The sequence below is a fragment of the Oreochromis aureus genome, linkage group 5 (assembly GCF_013358895.1).
Source record: "Oreochromis aureus strain Israel breed Guangdong linkage group 5, ZZ_aureus, whole genome shotgun sequence".
Classification (NCBI taxonomy): domain Eukaryota; kingdom Metazoa; phylum Chordata; class Actinopteri; order Cichliformes; family Cichlidae; genus Oreochromis; species Oreochromis aureus.
The window spans coordinates 14,799,254-14,815,434 of record NC_052946.1 but is presented as its reverse complement, the minus strand read 5'-3'; the positions used below and the strand labels follow the sequence as shown (position 1 = coordinate 14,815,434).

Genomic DNA, 16,181 nt, shown 5'->3' with positions numbered 1-16,181 from the left:
TCTCATGAAAAAGTAAGTCTTATGAATCCATTCTCCAGTTTAAATAATTAAAATCAGCGTATTTTTGTAGGTCACAGCAGGAATCTCTGCTTAAATTTCTGCACTTTCCTTAATCACAGTAAACGAAATCCTCTTTCTGGGCAAAGCAAGAGCGCTCTGGCTACGGCTTTAATGGAATAATGTGCACAATCACAAGCCACACAGTTTGAGCTAACACCGTGGAAAGGATTTAAAGATGGTAAGGCTGTTACTCGGTAGAAAATAAAAACCTAGACATGTTGAAACTGATGCTGCAGCTGCAGGCAAACTAAAGCAAAAAGCTGTAGTCAGTCAATACAGAGCGCAGTGTGTTTTTACCTCTCAACAAGCAGCTTCAGTCTTTCCCTCTGCCTCTGAGCAGCGCTGTGTGTAGACTGTCATACACTACCTCCCTCTCTGCTCACTCTCTCTCACCAACTAAGTTTGCCCCCCTCTCCCTCCCTCTCTTGCATACACTTGCAGAGTGCCAGCAGCACATGCAACATAGCGTTTCCCCTCCCGATTTGCCTGTGCCTTACGCACAGACGGCAGCGACGCACATCAGCCATGCAAGCACTTTCCCTCGCACGCGTACATCAATACGCCACATGCAGACAGTGGGTGCTGATGTACAGTGACCTCTCCGGTGCCCCGAGGGAGAGTGATGACAAGAGGCAGGAGGACAAATAGCAGCGGGGACATAAACTTGATGAGATGGGAAAAGACAAGACGATGCGCAAAGGATAAAAAATAGGGGAAAAAAATCTCATAGTATAACTGTAGTGGTGACTGCCATATAACACTGATGAAAGGATCAAACATTTGAAAAGGAGATAAGAAAAAAATGACACAGAGAAGGTGGGAGATGCTTTAACTGTGACGACAAAACATCAGAAAAAGGAGAAATCTAACAGAGATTAAAGGTTAGAAGAGATGATGACAGTGAGACGCAAGAAATGAAAGAAGTGAAAAAGAAGGTGGTGCTATAACATGTTCTATAGCAAGAAGACAAACAGCAGAAACATACGGGGGGTGGGGGGTATTGATATATGAAGCACACCAGTCTGAAGCCTTGACCCAGTGTTCCTTTTTATTTATGAATACCCCCAAATGGGGCTGATCACACGCACTCTCACACAGACAAAAACTGCCTCCCCAGCTGCCTCTCACTTATTTGCGTCCCCTGTGATCACTCACTCGCAGGCATCTGTGGCACTCGCGTTATTTTCTATATTTACCCACTCAGACTTCTCCTATCCAGACTGATCATCATCCTGTGTGACGATATCCACTCGCGTCCGTGGCACCCGCTCTCCTGCAGCCTCCGAGAATTGTTTTTGGCTGTTGCCCCGGTGACCGGGGGAGGGGGATGCATATGACAAAAATAATAATCCTCTTTTAATACGCGCAACTAAGGCACAACAGCTGGTAGAGGTGTGTCATACACCATTACAGTGTGCGAGTTACCTTGGTGAAGAGAAGAGCAGAGAAATAAATATGACAGGTCCTTCTGTGTGGCGCTGAGAGGGCAGGTGTGCTGCTTTTGAGTGCATGTATACGGCTTGTGCTGCTGGATACTGAGTGAGACAAAACAGTCCCGCTCCAGCAAGGTCATGAACTCACTCAGTGTTGTGTGACACTGAGCTGATGTGAGTGGGGTCACATGAGAGTAGAAGCCGCTGCTGCAATGGCTTGACATGAGCTGTGGATGGAGAGAGTGCTTCTCTCACACAGTTTAAATGAAACAGTCCACTCTTTGGGGGACTCTATAAGCAAAGGTGGGGACATCTTACTCAAAGTCTATAAGCAGCTTTTTAAAAAAACAAACAAAAAAAAAACAAGCACTTACTAATGCACATATGCAACTGTGGTGAAACTCAGTGGAGCTTAAAGTGTTTACTGGGCTATTTCCTTTCTAATCACCAACAGACAAATGCAGATTTTCTTATGGCACAGCATGTGGTTTGAAGCTGTGAGCACTAGCTTCACTGAGCTTTGTGAGTGCGTTTGTTCAGAGAGCACTACAAAGTGACTGCTTGCAAACAAGGGCCTTCCAGTTTTCCAGTTGAGAATCCCCCATTCACCCACTGTATTTGGCTTTCTTATGACAAACAGCAACTTATCTGTAGACGGACACACAGACGGCATTTGTTTGCAACGTGCATTATCCCCTGAGCTGTGCTGCTTCTCGTCTAGGCTCCTCCTCACTGATCCCTCACTGTGCATCCAGACCACTGACAGCTCACAGATCCCTGTTGCCTCTAATTGATCACCCTGAGAGCTATTTTCACAGTGCTAATAATGAGTAATGATGTATCATATATACAGTCATAACCTCTAAAGCCACAGACTTTGTTAAGAGTCACTTTGAAAAACAACGGAGACTTTCCGGGTGCTTGAGAGCTCACCCTCTCATCCATGTTACTGCATGGATGAGTGCAGTTCTGGAGGCAGGCCTTCTTTAACCAAACATCTAGGTCAGTGCACATGGCTTATTCCACTTAAGACTAACATCACATTACCGCCGGTACCCGACAAACCTTTGAAAAAGGTGCACAGTTTGCTCTGGGCAGGAGGAGGTAAGGTATGCTGGTAGAAAATGTATAGCTCACCTTGGCTTCACATGTCTTGTGAACTGTAACCTTGCACTCTGTAAACAAAAAGAAGCAATAATTTACTCTGAGAGACAGCGAGCTGCTCTGATGTGCATCTAGATCTGCTACCACCCTGAGATGTGGACTCACCCTTGCAGAAAGCCGCAGGGGTGTCAATGTTGTGCTTGCACACATCACACATTCGTCTCCGCTTTAGTGTTTTCAGTGTGAAGGCATGCTTCCCTGACTTGGAGAGCTGCGGATACACAGGACAATCAAAACTGATCACCACACACGAGACATAGAAATATTATGAAGGACGAAATAAAGGCTCCTCCTCAGTGGAAATCATTCATTTAGGGAGGCGGTAACTGTGTGCAGGAAAGCAGCTTGAAACCATGGAACCCCTCGTGATAACATGAATAGTAGAATGTGGGGCATGCTTAGGTTTACCAAGTTTCTCAATTTGAGTTTAGCATTCTTCCATCTGAAGCACTAGATGTTCACTATCCCCTGCGTGGCTGCTGTCAGTACAGATATGCGCCGGTTTAGTGATACACCAGCATGAGCACTGGTGTCCTACCTGCTGTACGTTCAGCTTCCTCCACTAATATCAGCTGTCGTATCATGTTGTCTTTGAAGGCATCCTGTTGTCTTGTCTTTTAACTTGTCCTTATTCTGTCTCAGTCTGGGGGCTAAGACTGAAAAATGAAAAGCTTTACGTGCTGCTGTATGGTCACAGGCAAGATGAATAGAACCTAACAGATTCTGTCAGGGGATAAGAGTGTTTTAATCTTTTTATTATTTTACCGTGGTCACTGTTTTAAGCTTCTCTGTGTCTCCATACTGATCAACCACAACTTCACAACTGTCAGGTGAAGCAAATAACAATGATTGTCACATTAAAGTTCTGCTAGTAAAACATTCACATGGGTTCTCAGCATTCCTGTGCATGTTACTTTTACACATCGTATCCCCAAGTGTATCCAAAGTCTGCCTCACTCCTCTTTTGGTGATGGAATTCCCTAAAGCAGTGGCCTCCCCAGCGGTTCAAGAACATAAAAAAGTACCAAAAACACTGAGATGTCCCCTAAACTCCCCTACTCCAACTTTTCACCAACTAAAAACGAATATTCCCCGATGACTGAATCCTCGTGTTCCCCTGGTTTGACCTCTAGTGTCATTGTCAGGTTAACCTTTTTTCCTATTGGCCATTTCCCTGACTAATTTATGACCAATATTATGAATACACACATGCATTGTCATCATCTCAAAGAACTGTGTTGCCTACATACATACTGACTTTGAAGATGAATCTTTTTCAGCTAAACAAAAGACTAATATTTAACTTACATTTAGTCTCCCTGTTAGTCTGGCTTAAGTAGCTGGGGCTTCTCCTCTTTGAAGACAGGCTCAGTTTCCTCTCAACATTTCAAGGTGGTACCACACTGGGCAGTCCTGGCAGCTGTGTAAACCCAGGATTTGAGCTTCTTTATGCAAAGCCAAAGGTACAGTAAATCTGACATAAACAGGCTTAGTATGACTGTTCGCTCTCTCTCAGAAAACAAACAAACATTATTTTGCTTAATATGGTGGGAATGATGAAAATTGACTGAATTATTTTTGATTTAAGCACAAATATAAACGATAATTTGAAAGCAACGATTAATTTGAATGTCTTTAAGGCACATCCACACAGTTGTGGGGAAGATTTGCACTCTAATAATTTCACCTCCCTGAGTCATAATCCATGGATTTTTCTTTTTATAAACTCATACTCAACTGTCCCAGAGAGAAATGGGACAATGTTTATACAGCGTTATGGCAACGCCCTCCCAAAGCAAAACCTTTTGACGGCATGTGAAGCAAATTAAACCATTACATTTTTCCTTGAGCAGAGGACGAGGAGGGGCCTGGAAACATCAGGACGGAGATGGTGTGAGAGTGCGGTATGTGTAGGAGAGGTGGAGGGCAACAAACATCCCATAGTACCACTACATGCTGATATTTCCCCTCCTGTTAAATGCCTGTATCTAATTAAAAAAAACACATCTCAGCTGAGACATTTTTTTGGATTTGGATTTTTTTGGACGCCTTGATTTGACTTTAACTTGGGAAGGTGAACGCTGGTTTGGTCCCTCTCACAAATGATCATTGACTGGCCTCGCTTCCCTCACCGCCTTAAACTGTGACTGTCGCTAAACTGGAATGTTTTATAAAGCAGACTTGCCTCTCAAGTGGAGTGTAAACCGTTTAAATCCTTAATGACAAGAAATGTCAACTGAATGTTTTATGCGGCCTCACCTTCAGCTTTTGTGCGGCTGCTTATAATGTGAACGTAAACGCAGCTGATTTGCAGACACCATGCTTTGCAGCACACCATATAACAGCTGCACAGTTTCTGACTTGCTTCATTAAAAATTCCAAACGCTCTTTAATTTGACATTTAGTTGTTTACTGAACTCAAGTGTTTCGGATCCACTTTCAGTTGAAAATGAAGGTTTGCCGAGCAATAATGTTTAAGTCTCAAATTAAAGCACTGCAGTTTATTTTAATCTCATTTTAAATGACCTCACGGTTAATAATCAGGAGCTTTAGAATAATACTTTTTTCTTGAAAATACACTTATTTGCTGTCTTACTAAGACTTAGATGAAGGCTTCTCCTGTTTGTTCACTAAATATGAAATTACATCCAAGAGGTGGTTGGAACATTACTGTTATGATTGTTTTTTATGTCTTTATTTAATCACGTCTTGATTATTGTAATTAATTCACTTTGTTCACTTGTCCAAAGGAAGCTTCTTTGGAGTGTCTGCAGGTTGTTCAGAGGCATCTTCTGAGGCTTCTGTCTAAGTCTTTTAAGTACTCACATGTCACAGTGTTACGAATTCAGTTACACTGGCTCCCCATTAACTTCAGGGTCCACTATATGATTGTGGATTAGACTTTTAGAGCTCTGCATGGACACAAACCAGCATACATCAGTGAACTTTTATATCCATACCTGCCCAACGTGTCCCTGAGGCCATGCGGGCAGGGCCTGCTGGCTGTGCAGGATACAAGGCTGAGAACTGAAGGAGCATTGGCTACTGTGGCCTCCAAACCTACAACTCGACCCCTCTGAGAGAGCCCGAGAGCTGTGGACCTAGTGATCTCTTTTAAAAGGCAGCTAAAGATTGATTGATAAAAATTGATCATTGATTAAAACACATCTTTTGGGTAACCTTTTGTTTTAGCATTTTTGTTGTGAAGCAGTTTGTGATATTTCTCTTGAAAGGTGCTAAAGTTTTACTTGCCTGTTTGACAGTATGAATGCTATTTGATGGTGGGTAGGTGGATTAGAGTTGGCATATATGACTACAGAAAAAATAGTTGCTATAATCTCAAACCCAGTGGTCAATTTTCTTCCACTTATGCAATACAGGGTTTGTGGGGGTCATCCCTCAATCATAGGACTATTAAACATCATAAGAGAGACAACCAATCAACCTAATCCCCCAAGCATGTCTTTTGACTGCAAGAGGAATCCCATACGACACTGGGAGAACATGCAGACTCCAAACAAACTGGACTTGAGCCTAGGATCCTCTTGCTGTGAGGCCCCAGAACTAACCACTGACTTTGTCTGTTGGTAGGACAAAATCAGGGTAGCTTGTTTCGAAGCAAAGGAAACTGTTTGCAGCTTCATACAGTATGGAGTGTACATTTACATAGATGTCGGTGTACAGGTGTTTGAAAAGCTGTTGTAGAGTGTGCTCCACCAAACAAAGGACATCACTTCCATAATGAAATCACTGTTGCACTCATTTTCTCAGGATGTCTAATATTTGTAACCCATCTAGCCACCAAGCCCTCTGAGATGAATTTGGCTGCTGCCTCTGATGGACCACGTTACCATCATGCTGTATGCATTGATCTCAAAAACAAAGAAGAGAGTAGCGAGTCATCTGACTATTGACACGTGCACTGCTGAATATAAACGGTAACATCCAGTGAATGTGATGAATCTGGGTCTGTGTGTGTGTGGTAGTGTGGAGTATATGGGGGGGATTTAGGAAGATAGAAGATAAACCTGAGGCCATATGAGGGGAGAGGATCATCATCATCTCATCTCAGCCGTTTACACTCTGAATGTTCTTATGTAACCCGTGAATATTGGAGATTGAATCAATTGGACTAATGCAACCTAAAGAGATGCAGTACACACAAATGCATGTTTTCACTTCACAAATCTGAGATCGCCTGCAGAAATGTTCCCTCGGCTACGACACTGCAAAAAAAGCTACAATCATCACTCAACGTAAAGCAAACTAAATAAATATGAAAATAAATTACGGGAAAGGATAAAGACAAAAAATCATTCAGTGGCATAAAAGCAATGTAATATTTGTAATACATACCTTAAAAATATTGTGTATGACATATGGTGACAGTACAAACTCTAATAGCAGTGAAGTAAACAACACTTGCAATGAAGTCACAGTTAGATGGCACGTGACTAACGAACATTGCATTGATTTTTCCTTTGTTTTGTGCCGCAGGTCAAGTAAATGACAAAGATTTTTGATGTTGCAAATCTTTGCCACTGAGGAAAAATCACTCAAATATGGAATATTACATTTTTAATTTAGAGATATGGCATTAAAGCAGCATATCAGTTCCATGCTATACCCTTGGCACTTTCCATCTGTCGTTGCCAATAAGTCAGAAAGTTCAACCTGAAATATCAGAATGGGTCAAGGCTGCTGCCCAGTGGACACACTGTGGCAGTGCAGCACATTTTCCAACTGAGGAAGTTTTCACTGTTAAATTTATTTGAAAAGCATAGACAGCTGTACATTTTTTTCATCATGGTGATGTAATTAGTTTGGGTGTACTGCTTTTGTTCCAGCGAACACATTCTTGTTATTGCTATACTTATGTTATGCAGTGCAGTGAAATTTAGTTTGAAGCTCTTACAGATGTTCAGAAGATTAAGTTAAAGCTATAAAAGTATCCAATAATTATACAGTAGCACAACAATACTGTGCACCAGTTTAGCAGGATGAGTAAAGTGGCATGTGCAACAACATCTAGTGTGAAAATAAATAGTGGATGACATGCACAGATCAGCAATACAGTGTGTTACATTGGAAGAATATTTCCAGTCTTTATGTGCTCTTGGCGTGGTTTAGAGCAGCCACAGCTCTGGGGGAAAGCTATTGTTCAGCCTGGCTGTGTGGGTGCGACAGATGGCAGTAGTTCACAGAGGTGAGGGCATGGGTGTGCGGGGTCCTCACGGCTTTCCTGAGACACCGATTCCTAAAATATCCGAATCATCCCTCAATCAGCTGACACACACATGCTTAAAGCCCTTCATTTTTCATCTGACATTTTAATCAGAATCTCATGGAAAAGTTAAATATTAACCTTTATAAAGTACTTTTGGTGTGTGAGCAGAGAGCACATTTAGTGGTAGTTATCTGTCAATTAACTCAGGATAAAGAACAGTCCTTTCCACCTGTTCCAGCTTACTTAACAACATTAAGTAAGGCGAGCCAAGTTAAACAGCTTTGGAGCGATGCTATCATCACGAAACTGAAATGTACGGATTTAAACTTGTACTAAAAACAACATTTTCATGTGAACTGAACATGTCTTTTCAACTTTAAAGTTCAGTTGTCACAACAACACTGTCGTTGTTGTTTGCTCGTCTAAAAGTCATTTGATCTTTAAATTTTTCCCAGGTCACATGTCTTCCCGAGGTGTCGCCTCAGGGCGACAAATCTTCTCCACATGATTTGAAAGTTGACAGCCGAGCCCATGATGGCAGAGCCTGCTACTGCTTAGCTCTTGCTGCACATTGTTTGGATTTTGTTCTAGCAGCCCGTCATTATGGGTCTGGTTCAGAGTGTTTCTGAATATAACTATACAAAAGGATTTTGTTCCATACAGAGGGACAGAAAATTACACATCAGGAAAGCATTTTTAACACCACGCTCAAAACATCAGGGCGACAAGAAGGACAACGCTGTCAAATAACTGGAGCGCAACAAGACGGCAGAAGTTTAGTTTGAGCTGGAACTGCACAAACAACTGTCGAAGCATTTATCATAAAAGCAGCACAGTTCAAAGCTGAGGCGATGCTGACAAATGCTTTGTCATGTTCATTTGACTCAGACAGTAAACACAAACTTTTTGGCACAATTTGCAAAATGCTTTGAATGCTTCAAAAGTTTGAATAATTTGAGCTTTCTAATGAATTTTACCGAGTTTTTTCAACACTAGGACTGAATATAAGCTACGCTGTGCTGCACAGGTGTTTGTTAGATTATGCCCAACCCCCTTTATATGCAGTGATACCAGTAAGAAGGATCTCTGTTTGCGCGGACATTCAGTCTCCAGAGGCTCCCATGACTATCAGCAGTGTTGCAGTATTGCATTGCAGCATTAGAACCCCACCCCATTTGTTTTTTGCAGCCAAAGCCTGTGTCATTCTCCAGGCATCTCCACTGACCAAAGAGCCCGAAGGACTTCCACATCTAACGTGTAGATGAAGAAAGGGACTGAATTGCATTTATTAGGGCTTTGGTTTTTTTTACACTGGCTTTTTAAAATGAAGCTCTAATGCCGCTCTGTATCTCGAGAGTTTTCTGTCATGTGCCTCAATACAAAGCTTAATGTTTCTGAAATATACACTGTACCACTGCCTCACATTGGCAAAAACATACAGCTGCAACCACATACGCACACACGTCTGCACACATGCACGCACGCTGTAAATAAATACAGAGTACAGTGACACACACACACACGCACCTCCTTGGCACTAAATGCCTCGTTTCTTTTTTCAGCGGCACCTCACAAGTGATGACATGCTAGAGACCAGGAGTCACAAAACTCACACACACTCACACACAGACATACAATCTGCTCAGGAAGGGACGGGAGCAGGTGGCGAGCCAGGACTATGCTCCAGTTCTGGCTGGGTATTTATAACCTGCAGGAGTAGGGGGCTGTCACCTCTAAAAGCTATGAAAATGCTGCATTTGTGTGAAAGAGAGGAAAAGAAACTGAGACTAAAAGAGAGCACAAGCAACCGCAAACTTCCCCCCACCAACACAAAAAAACCAAACTCCTGCACTGATAGTTGCATGTACAGATTCACACACTTCATTCTTCTCCACTTCATACGAGTCCACCCATTCAGCTGGGACTATGTCATCATAATTTGGCATGCTCTGACACACACACACACAGGAAAACACAAGCAAGGGATATGAAGCCACAAATGATCTAATGTTTTTGTTCCAGCAATATCTCCAATATCAGAGAGAAACTACACACTCGTCACACAGATGTCTGGGCTTTCAGCTTCATTTCACTGTGTGTTTTATTAAAGATGCACGACTTTTTTCATTTCCTATTTACCTTTTTTTTCCTTTGCTCTCTTCTAACACTGACACAGTGCATGCCACGATGTGATTTACTCTGACATGTGAGAACACATATTCCAGCGCGCATACCCTCGGTGTTAAAGAGGCACCTTTATTTTAGATTCCATAAAAGTCTCCCAGGAGGCTTCATGTATGTGGAAATGTAGCTTGCTCCTAAATCCATACATGTTCCTAAATAGAGGCTGCAGACAGGCAGGCGGTGGGTCAAAACCAGACAGTAACTTATACCACTTCCTCCTGAACCTTTGATACCCGAGGGACATCGTTTAACAGCGATCGCATGATTCCTCCCTTCCACTGCTGTGCATACCCCCCTTTTTTTTCTTGGTTCACTGTTGATGACTGTGGTTTTAGTTTACAGTTTATTAGCTTTCTTAGCTCACAAGCTATCACTTTGATCCCTTTGGTATGCACACTTCTGTTTATGATGTGCTGCTGGAATATTTCATAAGAGAGACAGAGCCGCTCTGGAGTCCAGGCCTCATCTAATTTGGAAACGTAGTGGCAATTCTTTGGATTCCTTTGGTTGTTATCTAGCATGTGATGAGTGTATAACAAAGTCCAGCCTCTGCTGCTGAGTCAAATGGCAAAGCAGATCGAGCGGGCACCGTGGATGTAAAATGAGAGCTAGAGTGGTTCAAACTGACTTTAACAGCTGATCTGTAATGATCTGTGATTTTACTTTGTCTTTATCTTCAAACTGCACACGTTTGAGGATGGAACTGTGCACAACCAGTGTCTTGATGGTTACTCACTTACCTCAGCAAGCTGAAGGATTTCAGGAGGTACCTCAGGGTCTGCCTTCACAGGGATTCCTCCAGTTTCTGAGTCATGTGCGTGCTTTTGTATCCCCACAGTGTTCGTACTGTGAATGCACCCCATTCTCGCAGCACACACGCCTCTTGCACCTCTAATCTTTAAATTTCCTCAGCTCCTCGCGAGTGATTTCCTCTTCTCTTCCACCCCTTTCAGCACTTCACGTTTTCTCTCTTCTTGTTCTCCAGCATGTTCCTCTGTCCTTCTCAGCGACTCCTCACACCTCTGCTCTTCCCCTCTGACGGCTTACCCTGCCTCGAAACCCACCCCAGATAACTTTCCACCCCCTGACTTCTCTTCTTACAACCGCTCTTTCTCCGTCTCCGAGAAGTGTCACCAAGAACCTACCCTTCAACCCACATCCCCTTACACTCCCCCTGCGTCCCTTGCTCTCTGCCTCTCTCTTCCCTTCTGCCCCCCTCCGCCGTTTCCACTTGCTAATAACTCCCTCTCTCCAGCTTACAGACCCTCAAATGTCTTGTGCTCTACACTTACAGACCCTCCAGTCTTCCCTGTCTCTCTCTCTCTCTCCCTTGCTGTGCGGGAGAAGGGGGCAGCTGTTTTGGCTTGTTGATGTCAGGCCCTTCCCTTATGCTTTGGCTTTACTTCAGCTCCTCTCACGCTCCTCTTCCTCATGGGAGAGTGATTAGTTTGAACCTCTTTCACACATGTCATCCTTCTGGTCTCTGTGGCTTTGCTCATGAGAACTTAACTGCTGGCTTGATCGCACTGATCGCACTTCTCCCTCTCCGCATTGTTTAGAGGAAAAGTCTTCTATCTCGCCGTGTCCCATGGGTGTTTATGAAGCCTAAAACGTAATCAGCTTCACCACCCTGTTTGATAGGACACATGACATCATCACTGGCCTTGCTTTATTTCCTCACTTGGATGCAGCTCTCTCTCTCCACTGAAATTAAAACAATGACACGCTCTGTGCTTAAATTTTAGATCTGTGCTCCGCTACCCGTTAAATTCCTTCAGACAACAGCTCTCTCTTTCTCTCTCTCTCTGTAACACACACACACAACTGTATTTCCTCAAACTGGGCTCCCCAGACAAAATACTGCTTCAAGCTGGGGTTTTTGCAGTTGGAAGGAGAAAATCTTCAACAATAAACTCTTTTTAAAGCCACGTTTTTATGCCCTGGTTAGGCTGTACAAAGCGGTCTTTGGTTTAAATGTGAGGCAAATCTGTGGCCGGGAGCTAAATTGGGCATCAAATCATCAGCATCCACAGCAGCAGTGACAAGAAATCGGGAGAAGAGTCAGTGATGGTGAGAGGTTAAAATCTGTATGATATAAAATTCAGATAAAATCAAGGCAGCTCTTTTGAAAACTTAATGCGTGGACATGAACCTTTGTCATTTTGTGATTTGAAGTGGAAAAGGGTATGGAGGACCCTCCTGTGTGTGCCATCCTCCTAACTGTCATGACGACAGGTGTGGGGGCTGGTTATGTGTGGATACAGCGGGGGAAACAAGTATTTGATCACCTACTGAATTTGTACGTTTGCTCACTTCCAAAGAAATGAAAATGCTTTAACTTTTATAATAGTTTCAGTTTAACACAAAAGTTATAAATAGATGCATGTCACTGAGTGAAATAAGTATTTGATAATTTGGTACTTGGTGGAGAAACCCTTGTTGGTGTGATGTTTCTTGTAGTTGGTCACCAAGTTTGCACACATCTCAGGAGGGATTTTGGTCCACTCCTCTTTACAGAAACTTGGCAGCTCGAAGCTTCAGCTCCCGCCACAGATTTTCTATCGGACTGAAGTCTGGAGACTGGTTAGGCCACTCCATGACCTTAATGTGCTTCTTCTTTAATAATAATAATAATAATAATAATACTTGGATTTATATAGCACTTTTCAAGGCACCCAAAGCGCTTTACAATGCCATTATTCATTCATGCTCACATTCATACACTGGTGGAGGCAAGCTACAGTTGTAGCCACAGCTGCCCTGGGGCAGACTGACAGAGGCGAGGCTGCCATATCGCGCCATCGGCCCCTCTGGCCAACACCAGTAGGCGGTAGGGTAAAGTGTCTTGCCCAAGGACACAACGACCAGGACAGAAAGGCCGGGGATCGAACCGGCGACCTTCCGGTTACAGGTGCGCTTCCCAACCCCCTGTCCTTTGATGCCATCTTTAGTGTTTTGGCTGAGGGAAGGAGGATTTTACAGTAACCCTGTTCACCGACCCCTCAGTGCAGTCACTAACATCTCCGTGTTTGCCTGTAAAGGATGGTGTTCTTTAGATCTGTCAGGATCCAAGCGGCCAGGAACACACAGGCACAAATGTAATCTTCAAAAAAATGGGTTTTATTATACCCCAAAAAGGACAAGATAATTATAAAAATTCAAAATAACAAAAATAAACTTTTTTAAGAACCAAGTGGGCCCATAAAAGAGGTTAACTTAACAGAACTTTACTCAAAAGTCACTTAACAAAAACATAACTCAACAAACTGACCTGCCCAAATGAGAAACAGCTCCGGTTATATAGCAAATGAATAAACCATTATATACACCAAAGGTGAAAACTAAAGAGATAACAGCTAACCATCATTCAAGAAGAACCCCCATTCCCCCTGCATGATCACAATAGATGGTCCAGTCCACTTTATTGGCTTCTGCATTTAAACCAGCTCCACCCACAGCCTCCTCTTTCAGCCAAACCAGGAAGGACTGGAGCGGAGGTCAGGTAACTCAGAAAGAGCAGAAATATAATCAATATAACATATACCTATATAAAACAACAAACAATGCAAAGCAGAGTCTATGCCACCATTTGGGCTATAGCTTAGTGCTGTCATGCATTACAGGTAAACTCAAAATAACAAATTAGTTAACTTATGATCACAGAAGCTTTAGAGCATAATGTAAACATAAGACAAAAGACCAAATGAATATTACCTAAGTATCTTAATTGTGTGGTTGCATGCAGCCATCACAAGATCATACTCAGCATTTGTCTTCGATCACAGCACTTTCTCCCGAATCTTTCCTGAATGATTTAGATGCTCATTAGCAAACTTAAGATGAGCCTGTATAACTGCCTTCTCGAGAAGGGGGACCTTACCAAGATTTCAGTCCATTGCAATGTAGATTGTTACCAGTGGTGACTGTGGTTCCAGTTGCCTTCAGATCAAGTTCCAAGTTTTGGGCTGAGCCACCATTTTCCTCCTGATCATCCCCATGTGCTAAGATCTTGCGCAGAGCTCCAGGTCAAGGGTGTCTGATGGTTATTTTATATTTCGCTTACACATATTTCACTCAGTGACATGTAAATAAATTTAAAACGTTTCAATTTTTGGTTGATATTCTGTCTTCCCCATCTCAGCACAACAAAGCATTCGGACCATGATTCTGCTTGCTAAAACTGCACAACAGGACGGGTTATTATAAAAAACATTGTTTTCCCCAATGTTCATGTTAAAACTGCTTTGACTGAACCACTATAAAAGGCACTCAGATCTTTACCCAGGTAAAAGAAACAGCACTGCAGTTTATATAAATAATATGCTACCCCTCACTCTCCCAGTTGATGTACCTATGGTATCATCTTTCTTGATTTGTTGCGTTCACAAGATTTTCAGAAAACGTGACCTTTGACCTTGAGGTCGATGACACTGAGATTCAAACTCGTCCGAGATTTTTAGTAGACGCACATATTGTATGAATGTCAAAATCCTACGTCGCCTTGTTTTCAAGTTGTCACATTCACAAATTTGGATGTCCCGGCGGGGTGACGACATTACCCCATCAGCCTTTTATGGCTGAGAGATTATTAAAATAACACTATTACAAAAACTGTTTGCTCTAAATCAGGGGTCTCAAACTTAAATGAGCTGTGGCCCACTGCTGGCACTCTCATCTCACTGGAGGGCCACTTTAGTGTTCAAGTAGTACAAAACAAACAAACAAGAAAACACCCACAAATATTTCTGAAAATGTAGAATGTTGTTTGTTTTTTTAAAATTACAAATATTGTAAAACAGGACAAAACTACAAAAGTTAAGGCAATTTTTTTCCTCACTCTTAACTAACTGAAGCATTTCATTGAACTACCAAATAGACACATTAGTCCTCTCTTTCTGGCCGGACACGTGGCGGCACTTCTACATCATTTTGTTTGTATTTAAATAAATAAAAATGCAGACTACGTGTACACATTAGTTTTTGACTGCTAGTGAAAAATGTTTTCTTTACAAGTAACTATCTCACTGAACTAACACAGACAATCCCTCAACATGTTTGTGCTCTCTGCTCATTTTGCCTTCATATTAAATCATTTTGTGCTTTTTAAAGACCTTATTTTAACATTGCACTCAACAATAAACAAAAAATCTAACTTCAAGGGCCAAATTGCATTATATTTCCTCACATCTATATTAATGTCATGTTGCAGCTGGTACACGATTAAGCACTTCATAAATGTGAATGATTATTGATTTAAATGTTTAATATTTTAGAAGCAACATTTTGTATGTGCAACCTGAATCCATTAGAGGAAAAAGATGCTTCTCCCTGCAGTTTTCAAATGTAAAACACTGAAATCAATCTGTCCAATGCTGTGAGCCTATCCCAGCTGTCATTGGTAGGGGGTGGGATGCACACCCTGAATAGGCTGTTGATTGGTCACATGGTTTTCACAGAAATGTTCACATCTATGGCCAGTTTGGTCACGACGTCCTCCCTGTGACACGTCTGGATTTGAACCCAGGCTTTTTTCTCTGTAATTCTCTTTCTTATCTAGGCTTTATAATAATTTCATTTTTTGGTCTTTTATCCACACACTACCTGAAGTAACCCAAGTATAAACACCACCACCATGAAGTAATGGTTTTCCATGTCTGTTTCCCAGCTTTGGCATTGCTACATCATGGCCACTATTTTTGCCTCATGAATATTTAAAAGACATAATTTGCACGTGCCTAAACACACCCTTGGTGTCAATCAGTATTCTTTCTGATATCCGCTGCAAAGAATGGCATGCTTTGAAGAGTCTGAGAAATCCCTCCTTGCATTAAAATGCGCACCTCCTGTGTGTGGAGGAGGGTGGGAGGGTGTAAAGCTCAGCAGGATCCTAACCAGCTGCCACCAGGAGCCGGGGCCTCAGCAGGGGGCCCGAGTCTGAAGAAACACTGAGGAAATCTTCTGCCTCACAGACCACACCGGGAGAGCAGAAAGTTGGATGAAGCAACTTGGCATATAGACAACACTGTTTTCACGGGTGATGGTAAATCCCGTTGGTGTCACGAGAGTATGTGCTGCCCACTCAGCATAACAAAAGGCAGCAGGGAGGAGTTGCA

The 16,181-nt window shown here is 42.5% G+C and overlaps 1 protein-coding gene across 4 annotated transcripts in view; it reads right to left on the bottom strand.

Annotated features, from left to right (window-relative positions):
* LOC116326472 (tensin-2-like) overlaps nucleotides 1-11,422 on the bottom strand; it is a 31,853-nt gene extending 20,431 nt beyond the window's left edge. For 2 of the 4 annotated variants that reach the window (XM_039612847.1, XM_039612848.1), the window contains exons 1-3: nucleotides 10,809-11,422; nucleotides 2,763-2,868; nucleotides 2,631-2,668 (exon numbers count right to left, since the gene is read on the bottom strand). In XM_039612847.1, the coding sequence (XP_039468781.1) occupies nucleotides 2,631-2,668; nucleotides 2,763-2,868; nucleotides 10,809-10,931 (267 nt within the window). In that variant the 5' untranslated portion in view covers nucleotides 10,932-11,422. Of the gene's footprint in view, nucleotides 1-357; nucleotides 430-2,630; nucleotides 2,669-2,762; nucleotides 2,869-10,808 lie in introns of those variants that run through there. The other 2 variants (XM_039612849.1, XM_039612850.1) reach the window with 2 other exon arrangements.
* Nucleotides 11,423-16,181: the final 4,759 nt, after the last annotated feature.